The sequence below is a fragment of the Tupaia chinensis genome, unplaced genomic scaffold, assembly GCF_000334495.1.
Source record: "Tupaia chinensis unplaced genomic scaffold, TupChi_1.0 Scaffold000139_1, whole genome shotgun sequence".
NCBI classification, from domain to species: domain Eukaryota; kingdom Metazoa; phylum Chordata; class Mammalia; order Scandentia; family Tupaiidae; genus Tupaia; species Tupaia belangeri.
The window spans coordinates 3,393,014-3,417,059 of record NW_006159609.1 but is presented as its reverse complement, the minus strand read 5'-3'; the positions used below and the strand labels follow the sequence as shown (position 1 = coordinate 3,417,059).

General features: G+C 35.9%; 1 protein-coding gene across 2 annotated transcripts in view; it reads right to left on the bottom strand.

Annotated features, from left to right (window-relative positions):
• The window catches only part of DLG2 (discs large MAGUK scaffold protein 2), a 1,612,020-nt gene extending 1,588,843 nt beyond the window's left edge, over positions 1–23,177 (bottom strand). For both annotated transcript variants that reach the window (XM_006144952.3, XM_006144955.3), the window contains exon 1: positions 23,055–23,177. In XM_006144952.3, the coding sequence (XP_006145014.1) occupies positions 23,055–23,084 (30 nt within the window). In that variant the 5' untranslated portion in view covers positions 23,085–23,177. The remainder of the gene's footprint in view (positions 1–23,054) is intronic.
• Between the last annotated feature and the right edge of the window lie 869 nt (positions 23,178–24,046).

Sequence of the window (24,046 nt, the reverse complement as noted above, 5' to 3'; positions counted from 1 at the left end):
GGGGGGCAGAGATGAGGGGTGGGGAAGGTAATGGTGTGATTTCTTACTTTCTGTCTCTCTGTTTCTCTCCAGCAAATGCACAAGCCCTATGGTAAACATCTCAAAAAAATATATATTAACCCTTTGATTTTTTCCAAATTCATATTCCTCCTATGAATTTAATGCTTCTTCTACCAAATGGTACAATCTGTCTCTTTCATTCTGATGTACTAATGAGTCATCTGTTAGAACCTATAGAGCCTAGGAATGCTCTTAGGGAAATGGTTACTTACCTGTGAGTCTGAGTGATAACAAAGCCTGAAAACCACTTGAACAAATAGTCTCAAAAGAGCCTTCCATTTAAGTGCTTAAGTGTGGTTATTGAAAACCCCAATTTTGCATTTTATCTAAAACTTTACTTTTTTTTTTTTTTTTTTAAGTTTTTGCCAAAGGGCATGTGTGCTGACCAGAGAGAAACAGAGCTGAAAAGTGAGAAATCACCCCCTAAGGGGGATGACCATGCCTCAATCCCTTCTCAGAACATCATTTTTCTCAGGACTTTGGGCACACACGCACACATGTCCACTGTGATTTACAAGCTACTGAGTCTAGGACTCAAACCATGTTCGGACATACGAGAATCCAGCACCTTAACCACCAACTATCTTATGGCCCTTCATTCTACTTCTAAGGAAGGATCAATCAGGATCTAACATTGCTCAAGTATATAGAGAAGTAAAAAAGATTAAAATTCTCTTTTTTTTCCAGAAGTCTTCATTCTCCTTCAGTTTTTTTCTTTTTTGTTTTTTAGAGAGGTTTTCGCTATAGGTCGCGTGTGCTTGCCAGAAAGACAGAGAGAGACAGAGAGACAGAAAGCGAGAAATCACCCCCCAGGGTGGATGGCCACGCCGCAATCCTTCTCCTCCATTCTCCTCTCGGGATCTTGGGCACGCACGCACACGCGCCTGCCATGAGTTTTAAGCCACCAGGTCCGTGACGCGAACCGCAGTCGACTAAATGGGAGTCCAGCGACATAGCCATTACACTAACTGCTGGTCCCTCTCCTTCAGTTTTTAAAAGTTTATGTGTATACTATAGCATGACAGAGTTTGAGAGTACCTCCTAATTGGTAGATCACGGGATGTTTGAAGGCCAGCTAGAACTGGTATGAATATGAGGGGAAACGACATTCTCAAGCCTACCTCTACATAAATTATTAAGCCAAAAATCAAGAGGGAACATTAGAATTCCTCCAAGGCTCAGCCCAGCTCTCCAAGCAAGTCTTTAAGATAGAAGTTGGTTAAAAATTCCCCTAAAGATAGAATGTTCCCTTCTTTTTCCCTCCTATTCATCTACCAAGGATGTTTATATTCCTGTGGATTATTGATATGTGATTTGATTATGATTCAGAGATTTGCAGTGCTGATCCTGAAAAAAAAAAAAAACATGTTTTCTTAAAAAACAAAGCTCTCATCAGTGGGTTCTGGTATTTTAAAAATAGACATGCTAGGGCCAGCTGCAGTGGTATACCAGTAACATGCAGCTCTGTGATGTTAGATTCATACAGAAGATCAGAGGTGTGGTTCATGGGTCAACCTGCACATGCCAGGCACACGCACATGCCAGGCACACACACACATGCCCAGGATCCTGGCTGGCAGGAAGGCTATTGAGAAGATGATGCCATGAGCCCTGTTGAGGATATCTGTCTATTTGTCTGTCTGTCTCTCTCCCATACACTCATGAAATAAGAAGAAAATAAATAGACAGGTTAATGTCTCCAAGTGTCTCATCTTCTTTATGTTTTTTTTTTACTTTAACATCTTGACATATTTCATTCAAGACTAATCTGAGAAACATAGATAAATATTCTGAATAATTACACATCAGATTGATCATATAAATATGTAGCTATAAAAAAATTGATCAGTGACAAATACCCCACAGAGAAAATTCTAAGAACTTTCTTCTCAACCTATCTCATTCCCAAAAAGAGTAGGAAATTTGGGATGTATCAAGGGCTTATATCTATTAGAATGCTTTGGATTTAACAAATTGGTTATATAGACTTATAGCCATTTTATCCTCTGAAAAAGTTCTGTGTGGCAAAGTGAGAAATGATTCACCCAAAAAAAGCGTTGACCTAAATGTTTAATTCAAAATATCATGTTTTTCTGGAATCAGAGAAACTGTTGACAGTTTCTATAAAACAATTCTCATAATCATGGGAATATTTTTCTACGTTGGGAAGTATTGCATGTTAGGACTATCCCACATTCATTTATTCACTTAGTCACCATTCACTTATCAAACATGGAGAGTACCATGCTAAGCAAACATAGATATATAAAATTTAGTGATACCCAAATTTAAACAATAATCCTTACTCTTTAAAAGCTCCTAAACTTTTAGGAGATACAATATAGTATGTTAAGTTTAAAACAGAGTTAAATACTAGGATCATTCATTAATTCATTCAGTTGATCAAAAAACATCTGTTAGCAATTACTGTATGCTAGCTATTATATTAGGAATAAGGATATATCAAGATTCAGTTTCTGTCTAAAGAAGTTCTCAGTTTAAGAAAAAAGACAAACTAATAAACATGCAACTATAAAGCAATATTGCTGATAGGGGATAAGTAAAATATGACATAGTCATAACAAAAAGATCCATCTCACCCATTCTTGGAGGAGGGAACAAGGGTTAAACAACAGTCAAAAAAAACTTGTTCAGAGAAATTAAAGCCACAGGCAGAAACAGCAAACTCTGGCTGATAAGTGAGGATGGATTTTACAGGGAAGATATTTTGATTCTCTAACAAAGCTTTCAGGAGGGGAAGATGGGAGAGGTGGGCCTTCCAGTTAAAGACACACCACGCACCAATTGATAGTGCTTATTCAAGATATTGTTGACCTTTGTCAAGAAACACCTCATTTCCGGGACTCAGCAACCTGGGATAGAGGAGAAAGGTTGATTGTATGCTACACAGAGATTACTTCAGCTTTTCCCTTCATTTATTTCTATTTCAAAGGACTCTTTGGAAGCAGAATGGAAGATAACTGAGTCCTGCAGAAAGTGAATATAGAGGGATGACAAACTGATTCTACAAAACACACAAGAGGCTCGCTTGAGTTTAATTTTGGGATTAAACACATCAACTGTCTTTTGCATCCTTTCTGATACTCCCAAGTGTTTGGCAAATAAAGAAACAGGTCAAAACATGATGCCCAAGGGGCCAAATTAAGTGTTTTTGCATAGAACTAAAATGATGTGTAGTATGTGTGTGAAAATGTACTATGAGTTTTAAGGTACATTATAAATGTAATGCTACGTATAAATTATTAATTACTATACACATTAACATTTATGAGATAATTCTTGCTATTAAAATTATTAAAAATTTTCTGATTTCTAGTCTAATATACTCTTTAGCACATTTTCCAAAAATTTAGAAGACAAAAGTATTTCCAGTATGCCTTCAAATCACCAATTTCATAGACATACAGATGTGTGTGTGTGTGTATATATATATGTACGTATATATATGTATGTGTATAGTGTATGTATATATACATATATATTTATATACATATATATACACACACACACAGAGACGTGAGTTTATGTAGATATATACAAATATGTTTTCGTGTAGATGTATACATATGTACATAATTTATTTGAGCAAAGTAAAGGTTTTCATCCAGTAAGTTTCCTCATTTGCCATAAAGATATATAATTTAAGTGCCAAAAGTTAAAGAAAGTTAAAGAAAAAGAAAAAAAAATCAAATCTTTTCAGGTGCCAAAGGACAACACAGGTAGAGATATATACACGAGATACTACATTGCTAATCCTAAAACACCAAGATATGATAAAAATTAAATTTCAGAGGTTCTATGCCACATATATAATTTTCAAGGAAATTATCAATAACCAGTTTCAAGACTCTGAATGCTTCCTATAATAAAGGTATAGAAAGGTTGAATGGCTAGAAATTTAAAAGAGAATTTCTTTGGATAAGGATTAATAGGTCTTACTTTTCACCTACAACTGGTGAAAGGGTCTTCAATGGAATGTACTTGGCATAACTTACTTAGGTTTGGCAGGCCAATATATTGAGATTTAATCCCACCTGAGAAATTTAACCAGTGAGACAGCATTGCATATCGTTATTGAGTCAAGAGAGGTGACTTTATCTGGGTCAGCTAGCAGTCTGAGGTTGTCAAGATAGAAGGTTCATTCTGTAGCCACTGTGATGACTACCAAGGCAACCATCTATGTATAATAGGAAAGACTGCAGTCCAACCTGGAGCTAAAGAAATGCATCATCCACATCATAGATTTATTCACTGGGGCTCAGAACAGGAAACTTCCAAAGACCCACAGAAATGTCGAAGAGTGAAAAAGCCTGGAGCCAGACTTCAGGGGTTAAAAGCCTAGATCTACCATTTCCTAGCTAGGTGACCCCTGGCAAATTGCTTAACTTCTCCTTGCCTCAGTTATGAAGATTAAAGGAGTTAATATAACTAAAGCACTTAGAACTATTTCTGTACATAATTAGCACTATGTAACCATCAGCAGTTTTCTTTATTTTTGTTATTATTATATGTCAAGCCAGATGGCAAAAAGCACAACCCTCGTACAATAAGACCTTTCTTCTCTCTTTTTCTTGGTTTCCTCTCATGTTCCAAACTTGGAGGGATCAATAACCAACTAGGAAAGAGGAAAGGAAAAGAGAAACATCTAAAGCAGCCTCTTTCCCCAAAGCAGATGTCCTACTGAAGATTCCATAGTAGGAAAAGGTGAATCTTTAACCTGGACAGTTTTCAAACTTTTTATTAATATTTGGAACTGTTCAACTTTAACTACTGAACTTAGATTTTGTTTTTGATTTTTAAATGATTTTAGGATGTCTCATTCCCTAGGAATGACTGGAAAGACATGAAACTATAGAGTTTTTATTTAGAGACCAGGATAAGGACCATCCACACTAAGCTCTTTTAGGCAAACAATGGAGAGCCCGAAATAAAGTAGGCTCTATTATTATATCCCATGAGCCCTTCTTTTTCAGTGTATCAATTTCAGTTGCAAAACATATTCTTGATTGTGGTAATGTGTTTCATTAAATTTCAGGCATTAATTCCTCATAGTCTTCAATATGTAATTTCAACCCTTCCTAGTCTTACCCTTCCATTCAATTCCTTTTATTTTTTCAGGTTTCAAAGGATGTTTAAAATAAGTTGGCCTAATTTGTTTCTGAAGAAATCCTTACTAAGACTGAAGACATGCTAGAAAGTCATGCATTTTCCTCTTCTGAAAATGAAAAAATAAAAAAAATAAAAATATATATATATATATATTTTCCATCTCTGTCTCTGTCTCTCTGGCAAGCACATGTACCCTATGGCAAAAATCTCTCTAAAAAAATGCTATAGTATTTCACATATTCTTTTTATCTTCTATATTTTAGTTGACAAAAAACTTAATTGACAAAAAGCATGCTGGGGAGTCATGCATTTTCCTCTTCTGTAAATAAAGAAAAAATACACACACACACACACACACACACACACACACACACACACACACATATATAGTTGACTTATTCTCCACAGGACACTGAGAACAAAGAGTTTTTAGTGGGCAGTGACAATGGTGCTGAGTCATCTTCATGCTTTCTGAAATCCCTTGTGAACACAGGAAGATATTTGCCCAGGTTAGCAGAGGTAGAGTCTGTGGCTAACTAGTACATAAGATGACTAAACACTGTGTTAAAATAATATTCCAACCAACTAACTACCTACTACCTATAATAACATTAAGTGGGATAGGTTTTGAATGCTCTGGCTGGCCACATTTAAAGATTATAAAAGAAAGCCATACTTTTAACTTGATATTTCATATTCTCAATTGAGAAAGGACAGCAGACTTGCACTTAGAAAGCATTTCCTAGACAGATAGTGAAATAAGCAGCCGTTAGATACCACACACTTGAGATGTACTTTTAGCTCATTCTAAGAACACATTGTTCTGGAAAGGAAGGAGGAGAGAGTGTTTAATACAAAGAATCCACTAGATCTGAGTTAAAATGATGACGTTTTCACTTTTTAGATATGTGACTTAGAGAATATTTCTTAGGTTTTATAAATTTCAGTTTTTCTTACCTATAACACAGGGAGAATAATACACAGGGGAAATGATTATTTTAAAGATTATATAAAATAATAGATGTAGTACATTTTACCCAGAGCCTGGTAATGTATTCTAACAGTGTAAAAAACCTTAATTTATATATTTTTATTTGCCAGCCCTATAATATTAATATTTATCTTATTAATTGTAGATTTTTCTCCTATGTCATTTAGCTCCTTTGAGTTGATATCTTTACCTCCGAGTACAAAATAATAATATTTATTTCACAGGGCGACAATGAAAATTAAATTAAAATGTACAAGAAAGTTCTTAAAAAATATCAAGAATTTTAAATCTTAGTTTTGCTTGTAAGCTTTTTGTCAATTGAAATATAGAAGAAGGAAAGAATATATGAAATACTACAGCATTTTTTGAGAGAGATTTTTGCCATAGGGTACATGTGCTTGCCAGAGAGACAGAGACAGAGAGAGATGGAAAACAAGAAATCAGTCCCCACTCCCTGCTGGGAAAGGGGATGGCCATGCCACAATCCCTTCTCCTCCATTCTCCTCTTGGGATTTGAAGCACACATGCACATGCACCTAGCGTGAGTTTTAAGCTGTTGGTTCCAGGACTTGAACCACAGTTGACCATGTGGGAGTCCAACAATATAACCATTAAGCCATTTGCTGGTCCCAATATTACAATATTTAAGATGAACAAATTTGGGAGCCAGAATTCACTTTGCAGTCTGGAATCATATATTTGACACCATTCATCTGTAAGAAATATAATATGGTATTTTAGCATTTGTGGAGGCATGTCCCAATATTCCCTGAAGTGATACAGATTGCCAAAGTTGAATTATTACTATGCACGGTTGGATGCAATAAAATAATTTAAACTTCTAAATACAAAATTAAAAAACAAAAATTTTCAGACAGCAGATGGTGTAATGGTTATGTTGCTGGACTCCTACATAGTCAATAGCAGTTCAAATCTCAGCGGCTTAAATGTTATGCCAGGCACTTGTGTGTACATGCGTGCCCAAAATCTCAAGAGAAAAGTGGAGAAGAGATTGTCAGGTGGCCATCCCCCCTAGGGGTGATTTCTTACTTTCCATCTCTCTCTCTCTGTCTCTCTGGCAAGCACACACAACCTATAGCAAAACTTTATCTAAAAAATAAGTTTTGCAAAATGCTTTAAATGTAATTAATATTTCCATGATGTCATTGTATGCTACTGAGTAAATGAGGAAAGAGGAATGAGCTACTCTTGTATCTTCTCCTTACAAGAAAAAAATTTGGACATTATCTATTACTATATTAAGTAGTTTTCACTGACAGGTCTTATCCACTATATTATAAACTACAAAGTCTTAATGGAAAGATAAAAGGCTATGATTCTAAAATAAACTACTATTGTCATCCAAATATCTTTTAAAATTCATCGATAAAGATACCATTTTTTGGATTAAGAAAATTAGCAGCCAATAAAAAAATATTTGAAATTTCAGGACCTCAAAGTAAGGTCAATCGTTTGAGAAAAGAAATGCCATTCAGAAACAAGATGAAAGCAATTCATTTCTATTCTCACTGCTTCCATAGAGACAAAGAAAAAAAAAGTGAAGAGATTTAGCAGACTTAATTCTTCCTGAAATTTATAATTAACTACATGGGAAAGGGGACAATTACCATATTTCCAAGGAGTGAAGGATTTTAAAAGTTGCGCTTTTGATAAGACATAATTATAACCTATTAAATATGCAATTCATATCAATTTGTTCTTACAATCTTCTTTAATTTCAAAAGATGTATATACATTGAATATTGTTCTCTGAAAAATACACATAGAATGCCATCAACCTAAATTTATACAGTGTTATAAGAGGATTTTCTCAAATACAATACTTAAAATTCTAGCAAAACCTAACACAAAAAAAGAGGGGAAATCAATGGATATTACTTGTGCATGTGTCCTGTATCCTGATACCTATGAGCACGTATTTTTGGACAAATGATAAGCAAAGAAAAAATCTGCAAGCTTTTGTAGATCAGGTACCAACATCAAGCAGTCAGGCAGGAAGAACTAGCAATTAGATCTGTCCTTGATTTAAATAGAACTTTAGATGGCTGAGTAAATTACATGTGTATTAGCTCAAGACAGTTTCATTTTAAAGGACTAGCAAGAAAACATTGTAGCTTGAAATCCTAAGAAATTTATAACAAAGACCCCAGAGAAAATTTATTTTACTAAAAATGTAAATTTTTCTTTTTCATTTTTTTTTTTTTGAGAGGTTTTTGCTATAGGGTGCGTGCGCTCACCAGACAGACAGAGAGAGAGAGACAGAAAGTGAGAAATCACCCCTCAGGGGGGATGGCCACGCAGCAATCCCTTCTCCTCCATTCTCCTCTCAGGATCTTGGGCACGTACGCACACGCACCCGGTGTGAGTTTAAGCCGCCAGGTCCGGGACGCGAACCGCAGTCGACTACGTGGGAGTCCAACGACATAGCCATTATGCTAACTGCTGGTCCCTAAAAATGTAAATTTTTCTTTATGGTTTCTTTTTTTTGGGGGGGGGAGATTTTTGTTATAGGGTGCATACACTCGCCAGAGAGACAGAGAGACAGAAAGCGAGAATTCACCCCCTAGGGTGGATGGCCACGCCACAATCCCTTCTCCTCCATTCTCCTCTCGGGATCTTGGGCACACACGCACATAAGCCTGGCGTGAGTTTAAGTCACCGGGTCTGGGACTCGAATCGCAATCGACTACATGGGAGTTCAGCTACATGGCCATTACGCTAACTGCTGGTCCCTCTTTATGGTTTCTTTAGCTAATGATTTTCAAACATTTTTTATCATCAAGAATATTTAAGTTCCTCTTCTAGTTAAAACTCTATTTGAAAATAATTTATTTCAGTGTAAGATACCATAAGCATGTCAACAGTATGATAGATTATACAGCTCTTTGCAAAAACATGAAATATGGGAGAGGTAAGCTAAAAATAATCTAACACTTTATGAACTGTGTTTTCATACCACATTCAAAATTCCAGCTGGTGTGGCTAGTAAGAGGTATCATTCATATCTTGAAATTTGACTTCTGAATTATCTTTTTTTTTAATGTGATTAAATGGTCTTCTAGGAGAGTCTATTGCTGACTACATTGCTGCTTAGGAAAGGGGTACATTTAATTAATTGGAGCCATTTCTGTCTAGGGAGTCTCAGAAGTTTTAAGAGAACATTTCGAAGTACTCAAAGTTTTAACCCAGACACCAACCATAGAATGAAGTAACATTCATCAAAGGCCCCTTCTGCATAGTGCCAGTGACATATGTGGATAACTGGACAAATTCCAGGTGATAATCGCTATTGTAATTTTTTTAAGTTCTTTTCAGAGGTTTATTGGGATAAAGTCATTCAATGGCCTGATACACCTTGCTCTCTAAAATGCAAAGTAAGTTTTTAAAACAAATTGTCATGAATCCCTTCCCTGAAAAGTTTGTATCTGAAAGCTGAGTATAAGATAATGTATCATGCTTTAAAAATAATATTACAGCCAGCCCATGGCACAGATAAGTGACTAGATTTCACATGGCTGGTTGCATGAGTTCTAGATACAGAAGCTTGAAAAAATATTCTGGGTAAGTGTATGTACATGTCCAAAAATCCCAAAAGGAGGGAGAAACAAAGCATCCCTCATGGGGGATGCTTTCTCTGTCTTTTTTTAGTAAATGCATACACCCTTAGGCAAAAATTAAATGGAATAAATGTACTATTTCTCCATTTTTTTCATGATCTGATAATTTAGGGTAATAGCCATTTTTAAATTTTCTATTGAACAGTCACACATATTTAAATGTTTGTATAAGAAAAATACATTTAATAGTAAAAACATACAATGATGGTTAGCTTTTAGGTGTCAACTTGACTGGACTAAAGAATACCTAGAAACCTGATAAACCATTTTCTAAGGGGTGTTTTCAACAAAGACTAACATGTGAGTCTGAGTAAACAAGGTGGAGGAGATCTGTCCTCAATGTGGCAGGCACAATCCAATCAATGAGAGGCCTAAAAAGAACAGATACAGATAACAGACAGGTAACTTTTAGGAGAACAGGAAAGATTTCTGTTGCCTTATGCATCAGAACTCAAGGTTCACCTGCCTGGAATCTAGGACTCATATGGGCAATACTACTGTCCCCACCTCAGGCTTTCAACCTTTAGACTTGAACCAAGCCATGCCTTCAGCATCTCAGGATCTCCAGCTCACGAGAGAGATGTCTCAGATGCCACAGCTGATTCCCCCCAATAAATCTCCTTTGTGTACCTATCTATATCCTATTGGTTCTGCCTCCCTAGGGAACCTTGACTACAAATACTACACCTTTGTATTTATGGTAAATGTAGACATATTATAAGTGAAATAATTATCTTCCAAAACAAATAAGTATCACGCTGTAGTAAATCACTGAGAAACTGAATGGACATGTGTTGGCTTTCTTTTATCAAACTAAAAATCTGATCTCACATATTTTATTATTTTTAATAAAAATATGCAACTGACTTCTGAGTATTTTTATGCTGGAATTTTAGAAGTTTAAAATACAATCATGGTAAACTGATTTATCATACATATGATCCAGTTGCCATTTTTCCTGATGCGTTCAAAACTTTTATTTCCTGTAACCCATTTTTCTTATATGAAAAGACATTTCAAGTGTCATTTCAGGCCTATCAGCTATTCACGGTAATTTTGCAAATAGCTTCACTCTCAACTGAATAGTTCATCCATCAGAAAACAAAGATTTCTTCTACAACTATTTACTATAAAGTATACATTGTACATACAGGTATGTATGCGCACAGATGTGTGTGTGTGTGCACGCAAGTTACAGGAAGGAAGTATTTCATCTAAGCATTCATTTATTTATTCACTAATGAAATATCTATTAATGTCTGTCAAATGAAAGATTCAATCAACACTTACAGTATACCTGCCAGCATGATGGTAGTTGGTCAGCTACAAATACAGCAATGCACATTCTAGCAATAATAGGCGCATATACAAAATAGTTCCATAACTAGATAAAGGCTATTACAAAGATGCGAACACTGTACTAAGCACATGAAACATGGCTAGCTTAGTCTGGCAGAGCAGAATCAAGGCAAAGTGTTTACAGAGTAATCAGTACTGAGCTTCTTAAAGGTTAAGAAGTTTATTAGGTAAATGTCAGGCTAGGGAGTTGAGAGGCATTCAGGCATAAGGAAAAACAGATACAAAGAAATAAAAGGATGTAATTCAAATCATTTGGAGGAATCAAACATAATTGTGTATGGTTGACTAAGGCATAAAGGATTGTGGGATCTGAGATCAAAGTTAAACAAGGGCTAAAATGTACAATAGAAGGTCAGACTAAGCAATGTAGAGGTTATCCTACAAGACATTGCTTTTCAGACCATGATGTGCATAAGCAACTACAGATCTTATTAAAATGCAGATTCTGACTCAGTAGTTCTACCACACAGCCTGAGATTCTGCATTTCTGACATCTTCAAGGAGATGCCCATTGTAGCTGCTGAACAGATCACACTGAATAATGAAGCAGTATGAGTCAGGAGACCTCTGAAGGATTTTAACTAGAGTAGCAACATACATACTAACTACACACAGACAGGTGTGTGCATGCACACATACACACACACACACACACATATGCATATATTTTTAAGGAAGGTCCTAGTTAACAGTGTGGAAAATATAGAAGTGGAAGACTAGAAAGATGGAAGATTATTAAGAATTTTATTGCAGATATCCAAAAAAGAATCAGTGAAAATCTAAACAAGACCACTGGTAGTAGAAATGGTAAATATAGAATAGATTATAGGAAACAGAATAAATCAAAATTTCAAAATTGGGACTATTTGGAATTTAAGGAAAAATAATAAGCAACAAGTCCCACTTTTCTAACCGTGACAACTGTGACAGTAGTGTACAATCAATTGAGCAGAGAATGCTCCATAAGAATTATTTAAGCTTGGAGGACTCCAGAGAATAGACATTTTCCTGGGACATTTGACTTAAATTTACTTAATGATTAAATAGAATTCCAAATTTCAAGAATTTGTCCCTTTACTGATAAACCAACTTCACACAAAACATGTTGTCTTCTAAAAGGTTAGTTCAAGAACTGAATTACTTCAATATAAAAAAAAATGGTTAAGTGTGAGTAGGAGTAATAGAATAGAGGTAGGAAGAGTAGGAGTTATTTTTGTAGGATTTAAAATCTGGTACTAAATCTGAATGCATAATGGAAAAAAGTAGTTAAAACATTCGCTATCTTCCTTTCACCTATAAAATAAAGACCTATAAAACATTAAAATATTGTTCACTGAAGCCAGAGAAAATTCCCATCACCATGACTACACAAATAGAAATATGTCACTAGAGTAGTAATTGGCTTATTAAATTAATGACCTCACTGTGGAATTTACCCTTAATTATCAGATTCCTAGAAAAGAAGATACGGAAGAGGAAAGAAGAATACAACATCCCCATCTACTATTTATTTACTATATGTATGTCCAATTGCTATAGTAAGCCCTCTGTGTACATTTATGTTAACTGTTCACTTCTTATGGGATGTTCTTGTCAAGATCTTCATGCAGCTGGTCCTTTTAAGTTTTTAAAACTTCTTCAAATGTTCTGTCTTTTTCCATTCTGTCCATAGTTACCCCCATCTCTTTTTACTCATTCATCATTCTATATTCCACTTTTCTGTGTCTTTTTAAATCATAGCAATAGTATCTCAAATTATGTTTATTCTTTGTATGCCTATTAAGAGTAAATCTTTTCACTGTATCATGTAAATTCTATGAGAGAAGGGACCTTGTTTAATTTTATTCACAATTATGTACCCTACTGCTCAGAATAATACCTGAAATATAGCATCTATTCAGTAAATATTTGTGGAGATAATAAACACTGCATTTAATCTTCACAACCACCCTTTGAAGCACTTATTGTTATTTCATTTTATAAATACAGAAACTGAGAGTTAGGCAAATTAAGTAATTTGGCCCAACCAATAGAACTGATAACTGGCAAAACCAGGACTCCAATAAGAAGGTATCTCACTCCAAAAGCTAGGCTTGGAACATTGCTATTCTGCCACTCTGAGTCAAATTTTGCAGTAGATGCCAGCTTCTGTCCAACTACCTCATACTCAGTTCTCTGAAAGACCTCACAAAAGCCAAATCAATTTAACTGTGTCACTAAACTTAGCATAAAATTAGTACTAATACATGTATGAACATAGCTCTCATTTGTTCTACCATAAAGTGACACTAATGGTAATAAAAGATCCTAATTTAGGATATCCTCTTTTTTTTTCTCTTTTTTTTTTCTTTTTTTTTTTTTTTTGGGAAGTTTTTACGTTAGGGCACGGGCACCTCGCCAGACAGACAGAGAGAGACATAGAGACAGAAAGCGAGAAATCACCCCCCAGGGGGGATGGTCACGCCGTTTTTTTTTTTTTTTTTTTTTTTTTTTTTTTTTTTTTGGAGAGATTTTCACTGTAGGGCACGTGCACTCGCCAGACAGACAGAGAGAGACATAGAGACAGAAAGCGAGAAATCACCCCCCAGGGGGGATGGTCACGCCGCAATCCCTTCTCCTCCATTCTCCTCTCCGGATCTTGGGCATGCACGCACACGCGCCCGGCGCGAGTTTTAAGCCACCGGGTCCAGGACACGAACCACTGTCGACTACGTGGGAGTCCAGCGACATAGCCATTACGCTAACTGCTGGTTCCCAGGATATCCTCTTTTTGATTATTACATTCACCCTTACATGTACATAGTATTTTATGTTTCAGTTACATAAACCAATCTGATTCTGTGCAGTAATTCTCTACAGGAAGTATCGGTAAGTCAGCATCATCCTTCCCATTTCAAACTTGAGAAAATAAGGAGCAAAGACGGTCAACTGAGATCACTAAAACTACTGGTATGTTAAATGGAAAACTCAAGTCTATATTTTCTGAATTTTGATTCGATACACATTCCCAAATTGTCTTTAGTAAAATACATTACATATACAAAGAGACAGATCTCAAGAAGCTATAATCATGGGTAATCTCCTTTAATAAACTCTTATCTACAAACATTCAGATGAAATAATGGGTAAATAATTAAGCAGAATGATGAATTCATTTGTACTTTATAGAGTTATTTGGTTTATTTAAATTTTGAGCACAAGGAATATTTAAATATTTGATTTGCAAAATTGTATTTGTACTGTCTCCTTTGCAAACCTACATTTGTCTTGTAAGATTTATACAAAGATCTTATTAAGACCAATCCTTTCACACTCATAGCTCTTTATAGCACATGTGGCTTTTACTTACAGAATCCAAAGGGGTTAATGTAAAATAGCATCCTGGTAATTACATATGGCAAGAAAATCATTTACTACAGTTGTATTAACAGATGATTCCTATGATTCATGTAATGAAATTTCATTATATTTTATATAATTAAAGTTTACTTTTATAGATTATGGATATGTTTCCAAAAACTACAAAGCAACAACTAATTGTGAGTAATTTTTAAGGTAAACATTATGTAGGTCTATTTTTTTTTTCATTTAATTAGATGTTTAGGTTAAGAAAAAATATAACCCAAAATACAGAATCAAAAGTATGTTTGGGGGGCCAGCAGGTGTCATGGTGGGTGGGGTGCTGAACTCTCATATGGCCTTTTGTGAGTCCCAGACCAGGCATCTCACACTCGCTTGTGCTCGCTCGCCCACTCTCGCTCGCTCTCTCTCTCTCTCTCTCTCTCTCTCTGGTGAGAACATGTGCTCTGCAACAAATTAAAAAAATAATAACAATGTTAAATAAAATTAAACAAATAATTATTTTTTCAAATAAAAGAGTATGTTTTGTTGTTTTGCTTTTTAGGTTCTTTGCCATGGGGTGCATGCACTCGCCAAAGAGAGACAGAGAAAGAGACAGAGAGGGGAAAGTGAGAAATCACTCCCCCCAGGGAGAATGGTCATGCTACAATCCCTTCTCCTCCAGTCTCCTCTCAAGATTTTGGGTACACACACACACACACACACACACATTTGGTAGTATTCCAAGCTCCCAGGTCTGGGACTCAAACCATGGTCAGCTATATTGGAGTCCAGCACCTTAACCACCATGCCACCTGCTGACCCCAGGAGTATATTTTAATTTATCAATAACTTCAATGTGATGATTAAACCAGGAGATAATAATAGTGGAGCATATTACAGTCATGAAGATCTGAGTTTGAATCCCCACTATGAAAGTTCTTAGTTGTATGAATGTGCTTCTTTGAGATATGTAGAATCCTACTTCATTGGATTGGTTCTAGAGAGTAAATAAGTTTTAATTAATCAAGTTTCTCCAATGTATCAGACATAAAATATACAAAATATTTCTTAAAGATATAGTCCTTTCCCTCATGGAATTTGTCTAGAAAAATGGAAAAGATAATGATACAAATCCAGTGTATAATTATGAATCATGATATATGGAAATATGGGATAATATGATAGTAACATCAAAAAATAATAACGATCTTTAAAGAGAGGAGTATTTAAGATAAGAACTGGAAGATAAGTCGGATTTAGACAAATTGACAGTCATCTAGACAGAAAAGTAGTAAGCAGAAGTCCCCAAAACAGGAACATGGTTGAACAAGGAATAGAGAGATGAAAGCAAGGACAGTATGTTCATTAATTTAATAAAGGATAGGGAAACCAGTATAGAATAAAAACATAGTCCTATTCATGCATCCCCCAAATTCTTACAGTATAAAATACAAGGCAAAGTGACAGACATTAAGACAAGAGAACAATTCTGGTGTTAAATTGAGAGAACTGTATATTATGGTATGAATTTGGGCACATACTATCTTCAGTAAGATGCTATTTCAGGGCTTCCACATAAGAATTACACCATTGGGACCAGCAGTTAGCATAATGGCTATGTCGCTGAACTCCCAGGTAGCCGACCGCAGTTCGAGTTCCAGACCCCATGGCTTAAACTCATGCCGGGTGCGTGTGTGTGTGTGCCCAAGATCCCGAGAAGAGAATGAAGGAAAAGGAATTGCAGCAAGGCCAGCCCCCAGGGTGGCCCCTTTCTGTCTCTCTGTCTTTCTCTGTCTTTCTGGTGACCCTATAGCAAAAACCTCTCTCTAAAGAAAAAAAGAATGACACCATTAGGTTTATGTATTAGATTAAGCACTCTAACAGCTTGGTGAAGTAAAGGACAGTTAAGCTAATATATCAATGGCATTAGTATTTCAAGGTGTTTTATTCTAGTTCCAGGTTATTAAGAGGCCACAGAATGTCTTTGCCTTGATATTTTTCCCTGATTTTCTACACAAGTAGCCTAGATTGTTTTAAATGTTCCCTATTAGCTGCTTCTCTTTTTTACTCAATAGACTTCCTCTGGGCTTTCAAGCTTCCAGTTCCAATCTCTGTTCAATAGACCTGTCATTTTGGAGATACTTGTTGGAATGACAAGTAGAACTATTGTCATTGGCAGGTTACGTATGAGGAGAATAGAACCAGGGAAAGGTAGGAAGATAGGCTAGGGAGAGAAAAATGGGTAGATTCCAACAGCGAACAGTGTACCTACCTCCTACCAGGTAATATGCTAAGTACTTCCTATTTATCTCAATGAATACTCAAAGTACAATTTAGAGAATGTCATCCACCTAGCTAAAGGGGAAACCATTATTTTTAGTAGACAGGTATAAAGATGGACAGGTATAAAGATGGACAAGTGTTAATGACGGCTTGAAAAATCCTATTTCCTTTAAGATAATAAGTATTAAACTAAGTATTTATGAGTAGGTCCTTACCTATCTCTGCATCTTTTAGATCTGGTTACTCATCTGCACAAGTTACACCCCTGTCACATGGACTTTCCTTTCCCCAATGTTCAATTCTTCCCCATTCCTCCAAAACACACACATCTGGAACTTTGTGACACTCTTGCCACCACATTGTGCCTCCACTCTGAATATCAATAATTGTTATTTCCTCAGAAAAGCCTTCCTTCTATTTACTCCTGCCTACTCTGCAACCAAGTCCATTAGGTTTTTTGTTTTTTTCTTTTTTTTGAGAGGTTTTTGCTATAGGGCGCATGCGTTCATCAGAAAGACAGAGAGACAGAAAGCGAGAAATCATCCCCCAGGGGGGATAGTCATGCTGCAATCCCTTCTCCTCCATTCTCCTCTCGGAATCTTGGGCACGCACTCATGCACACACAACTGGTGTGAGTTTTAAGCCACTGGGTCCGGGACGAGAACCACAGTCAACTACATGGGAATCCAGTGACATAGCCATTATGCTAACTGCTAGTTCCAAGCCCATTAGATTCTTTAGGTATGCCAATGCTCATTTCCATAGTACTCTATATTCACTTCCTGCACACATAACTGTTATTTCTATAATTGGCTGTTATCCCCATTAGGCTAAAAGTTTTATGAAAACAGATTGCTCATCATATTCCCATACTTTCCAGGGTGTCAAGCACATAGTGGGCATTCAAGAAATGCTTGTTGGATTAATAAAATAAATGAATGGATGAGCTACTTCTACCATGGAGGCAGATGCAGCTGTACACCTGCATGAATAAATAGCTTTGTCAATGAGCAGTGTGCCATTAACAAAACCATTTGTTGCCTTGGTGATTTATTTAAATTTCTCTACAGAAAGCTCTGGTAAAAAAAAAAAAATTACTTTAGCTTTCTCAAAAACTATAGTTATAAATATTTCTATTTTGAGTCCATTTTCAAAAAGACAACATGCTACTTCCTTCCTATTAAATTCATGATAAATAATGTGATACTTGCTAGCCTTGATAAAAATATCTTTTAAATGTCAAGCAACGACTTTTATTTCCTTTCTAAAATTTGAGTGGCTTTACCTCTTGTAAATGTGGGATAACAGAGGCAAATACTGAAATCATATTTACAGAACAAATGTATTAACAGTGTTAATAAAAGCTTTTATGCTGCCTGATCCACTTTTCATTCTGCTGAGTTTTATTATGCACATTAACCTGTTAAACATATTAAAAGTTAATGGTGTCATTATGCCTTATTTAAAAAATTAGAGCAGTAACTTGACATATTGCAGTTTATTTGTGGATGATGTTCTTACACTTTCTAAACTGTCTGTAAGTATAGTTAATGGACATGTGAAATGATACCAATGCACAATTTATCCACTACTACTTTTTAAGATATTTAGTGAAACTGGATCATTTTATTTGAAGAGATAATATATTTAAGAACAATATTATATTAGAGACAGAAAGAATAATATTATATTAGAGACCTCAGCAATGTAATAAAATACACTTATTTTAAAGAAAAGGACAGAAATGTCCAGATACCTCTGGGCACCCAAAGTCACAAATTGCAGATTTTCTTTGTTTTTTTTTTTTTTCACCATTCCAAAGTTTGTCTGTTCTTACACAAATTCTTCTATGCTATTACATGTGATATTTGAAAACCCCTACACAGTAAAGAAAAATTCTATTGACTGTTTATATTTCATTAAACTTAGTCCAAAATATTCTGAAAATCAGAACTACACAGTCATATGGGCCAATCATTTAACAGCCTGGCTCTGACTTAACACAGCCATTTTCCTTACAGCTTGGCTTTTAAAATTACTAATATTAATCTGTCAATTATTTGAAACATAGGAAATTCTACAATATAAAATATGTTGCATTATTTACTAACTTATCTAATCAATGATATTGAGATGACCTCATTTTTCTCAGTAATCATACCCAGAGAGTCATTAAAAATCTAAGTTGTGAGTTGCTCAATAAATTATCCTATATTAAAGTCTATTCATATGCCAATAATTATGCTAGGTACTTTACAACACATCTGATAGACAGAGATGATAAATCCTTTTCAAAGTTGAGGAAATCGAGGCCCAAGGAGTTTATGAACAGCCTATCCAAATTCTAAAGCTATTAAGTGTCCCTAAAAACTAAAAACCAAGCCATGCTATAGAGTTTGGCTCTTCACTCTAAGTCATGTTACTTCTCTTTCTGAATAGTGGTATTTGTGACAAGAGTTGAAATCAAAATTGGACAGAAATATTCAAAGAAAAGAGATGACTCATCTTCTTTGGAAGTGACTTGTCTGAACATCTGAAAAGATCTCGGGATCCATGTGGCACAAACTGTGTTGTTGGCTACTCTGATGATTTACTGGCTCAAAAGATTTTTTTCTCAATCTGAGGGACTCTGCAATTCATTCTGACCAAACTGGAACTCTTAAGACTTTAAGCAATCAGAATTATAGGGGTGAGATGTAGAGTCGGATTATTTTGTCAGAGGATTTAGACTATCATTCCCTTCCTTTTATATGGATAAAAAATAAAAATCCTCCTCCAATATATCTAATATATCCTTCTACATTGCCATGTAAAGATATTTCTCTATTTGTCATAATCTTTCCTCTCATTTATCTTTTTTTAAAGTTATTTTGTTAAACTTTATTTATCGATTTATATTATTTGACCAAAGAGGGACAGAGTGTGTATGGGGAGGGGAAGGGAGTGAGAAAGCAAGCCACTGGGTCCAGGAATCGAACCACAGTCAGCCATGTGGGAGTCCAGCACCATCAATCACCATGCCACCTGATGGTCCCGCTCTCATTTATCATCTAACATCCATTCTTAAGACTGCAGTTTGAGTATTGGACCTGGCTATTTGAAAATGATACCAGGTGCATATGTATCCATGCCCAAAATTCCTAGGGAGATTGAAGGAGAAGGGACTGTGGCATGGTCATCCCCCTGGGAGATGATTTCTCAATTTCTGTCTCCCTGTCTCTTTGGCCTATAGCCAAAAGCTCTCAAGAAAAAAAAAGAAAAAAAGAGGGACCAGCAGTTAGCGTAATGACTGTTCCTGGACTCCCACGTAGTCAACGGTGGTTCCAGTCTTGGACCCGGTGGCTTAAAGTCATGCCAGGCGCATGTGCGTACGTGCACAAGATCCTGAGAGGAGAATGGAGGAGAAGGGATTGTGGTGTGGCCATCCCCCCTAGGGGGTAATTTCTCGCTTTCTGTCTCTCTGTCTCTCTCTGTCTTTCTGGTGAGCGCACGTGCCTTATAGCAAAAACCTCTCCAAAAAAAAAGAAAAAAAAAAAAGAGCAAAAACTTGAAGAGAACTTTTCTTTTTTTTTTTTTTTTTTACACTATATATAACAGAGGAGAATGGACAAAATCAGAGGGCACTAGGTTAGGACAAACCAAAAGGACAGTAAATATCTTTCATGCCAAGGCAGGAAAGGAAGAAGGAACCAAGATATTATAGTGCCAGTGGATGTATTTATGTTTCCTTGCTACTGAAAACTTTGACATGGATGGGGGTCAGCTGTAGTACTGAAATGTTCTTGGGTAAAGTAGAGCCTAGGATAGATCATGATAGCTAGCAGTTCCAGTCTATGTAAAGTTTCTCTAATACAAGAATTCAAGAAAACAACTCAGCCAGTTACTACTAGAAGGTAGGCTTTCGGCTGGAGGAGAAAAAGATTAGGTTGTACTGAAATAAAATTAAAATTTTTCATTGCTGGCAAGTTTCCTGTCAATGAGTCTGAGAAAAATGGAGCACAACAATTCCAAGTGAATGATTACTTGGGGGAAAAAATGGTGGCAAGTGATATAGATAGGATTTGTCCTCTGAAGTCTTCCAAGAAGTTTTGTTTATTTCTTTAACCTATGCACAGTTTTTGAATCAATCATGCATTACCATTTAAACTCTGGAATGTAACTTCATTGTAAGTATGTATGTCCTTTAAAGATTACACATATGCTACCCTAGCAATATTCATGACTATAATTAAATTTATGAAATTTCACATGGGTGTTCATTCTGTTCAATCATGTATTTTATGTGATAAATCAAAGTATTGGAAAAATGACATTAATCTCTTAATCAGCATTTAAAGCAAATTAACATTTCTTTCCTTCTTATCTGTGCTTATTAACATAAATAATAAATATAAAGAACATGACTTTTTTATTAGATCATGTTTTCAAACTAAAGGAACTTGTGTTAACTTGTTCAAGACTTCCAGGTTGGGATTCTAATTAACTTTTTATAACTTATTCTTAAGGTACTAATTATGTTTCATGGTGTCTAAAATTATTATGATTTGGGAATAAATAATTCTAAAACAATGTAGGTCAGATTGACAATATTCTCTTAAGAAAAGTAACACCAAGTATAGCATCTCAGAAGAGTAAAGCATATTTTTTTTTTTTGAGAGGTTTTCGCTATAGGGCACGTGCGCTCGCCGGACAGACAGAGAGATAGAGAGACAGAAAGTGAGAAATTATCCCCGAGAGGGGATGGTCACGCCGCAATCCCTTCTCCTCCATTCTCCTCTTGGGATCTTGGGCACGCACGCACAATGCGCCCGGCGTGAGTTTTAAGCCACCAGGTCCGGGACGCAAACTGCGGTCGACTACGTGGGAATCCAGCGGCATAGCCATTATGCTAACTGCTGGTTCCCGAGTAAAGCACATTTAAGAGAATATTTTCTTTCCTAGATTACAAAAGGACATACAATTTCCCACTTAGCTTTACTTAAAATTTACTTTAGCATTTATTCATACTGACTTAACTGAAATAAACTGAATGAGATGCTTGGCAATTTCTAAAAGTAAAATAAGAAACTCATCTAACTCAGAAAGCTGATCAACAAACCCAACTAGAAGTTTTAGGTTTTAAATCTAATTTCAGCTAACGTTGCCATGTGACACTAGACTCTATGGGAAGGTATCCATTAAGATAATTTATAATTTAATCTGTAAAAGAAAGATATTTAAGGTCATTGAGATCATACCATGGGTAATTTGGTTTGTGACTTTGAAATTAAATGATCATTTATTTAGTGGTAAAAGTTCACAGAGGGAAATCTACACTTAGTCTCATGCACTAAGCTATTGATTTTTGTCATGTTTAATGGGTATCCAATCAATGTGAGATATTAAGAGAGATGGCCCAAATTAACTCATGGTATGCTTATATACAAAATGAAAAGGCAGTTAATGAATATATCTTTTAATTAGTTTTTCTAAAAATAACAGTAATATCTATGCAAATAATCAATGTTTATTAATTTTAAATATACTATTTAGAATTGATGACAGAATAAAATTTGTTTGAAATTTTTAGCTACTTTTTATAAAGTATATCTATAAATAATGCCTACTGATTTTATTCGAGTCCCACTTTTATTTCTGTTACCAATAATGCGACTATTTCATCAGTGTAAATATTTCATTTGCTTCTAATCAAGATAGAGAGAATCAGTTAAACTCTAAATATTGTGCTTATTTATTCGCTTGTTTTAAATCAAGGCCTAAAGGCTTTTTTTTCTTTAAAAGAAAATCACTAAAATGCAGAATATCAGAATGCTCCAATCAGAAACAATATGTCAAGCTACAGTAAAGCTGATTGGCTTCTTCAAACATAGAAGACATGGTTTTTAAATGAAAGGCTAATTATCGCACTCAAAAAGACTACCCTCATATGTTATGTTAAAATGATGTGTGAGTTACACTACTACTGTAGATATTCCAATTATGAGCTATAAATAGATGCAAAAGCAATTCCTGCAATTATAAAACACAGGCAAATTCTCTTCATTTCCACAAACAAGCAATATCACTTTAAGAAGTTGAAATCACATAAAGATAGGTACCTCAGACCCTCTTAGGGAACAAATGCCCAGCATAGTAAATTATACTAATCATTTTATCTCATGATCCGGCAGCACCGACCAAAGCTGTTTAATTACAGGACCAGAATAATAATCGAAAAATGCTGCACATAACAGCCCTGTTTCCTATCCTACCTTGGTGGTGACAATGCACAGGCAATCCATCCTGGATCCCTACAAGGACTCAGTGCATGGAAATCACACCAGCAATCAGCAAAGGTGAGAAAAGCCTTTTGGTAAATAGCACACAGAGAAGCAGAGCCTGGAATCTGCACAGACGCCTTTTCCAAGGGGGCCCCTCATGGGAAACTGGAGCCCTCCTCCATACAGCTCAAAGGCAAGCAGGAATCTCCTAGGCACCGGAAAATCCCCTAGAAATCAGCTCCGGCAAAACTTCCCCGTGGCTTGCTGGGCTCCACCGTTGCATGGTCCTTTAGCGGATTCCGTGATCCGAACAAGGCTCCTGTGAGTGCCCCGCACTGTTCTATCCCGGAGATGAGTGTTACACCAAGCACCAGAGAATCACATTTCAGCCCTCGCTCTTGTTTCTGAATTCTGATCTGCTGCTTCAGTATACCCATAAGATTTCCTTTGCCAAAAGTCCCCCCTCTGCTGCCTTCGTCTTTCCTACTAACAACTCCGAGTAAGCACAACACAAAAAACTACCGGCCCATCTATCAAAGAGCTGTCGTGCCGCTGCCAGAACAGCGGCTTTTGGTAATAAAAAGCTATTTATTATGAGCATGATTCCCAGGAGCTTAAATGACTCGAAAGATATGACTGAAAAGCTAAGGTGCTGCGGTGCCGCATACATCTCCTCTCAACTCATTTGCAATTACAAGGGCAGCTTTCTACAAATGACTAACAGCTGGATACGGAGAAGCAGTTAAGGGACATAAAGAAACTGCAGGTTTGGAGGTTTAACTTAGCGTTAATTTGCTCCTTTTATTTGTGTACCTATTTGTGTGGTCTATGACGTCTCTAAACACACAACCAACCTGAATGTTTAAACACCTAAGTGTATTATAAAATTGAGGTGGGAGGAGGTTCCAAGTGGTTACAAAAGTTCCACATTCAGAGATTAAAAAAAAAAAAAAAAAGGTTTTTTTCCAAATTTTTCCCTTCCT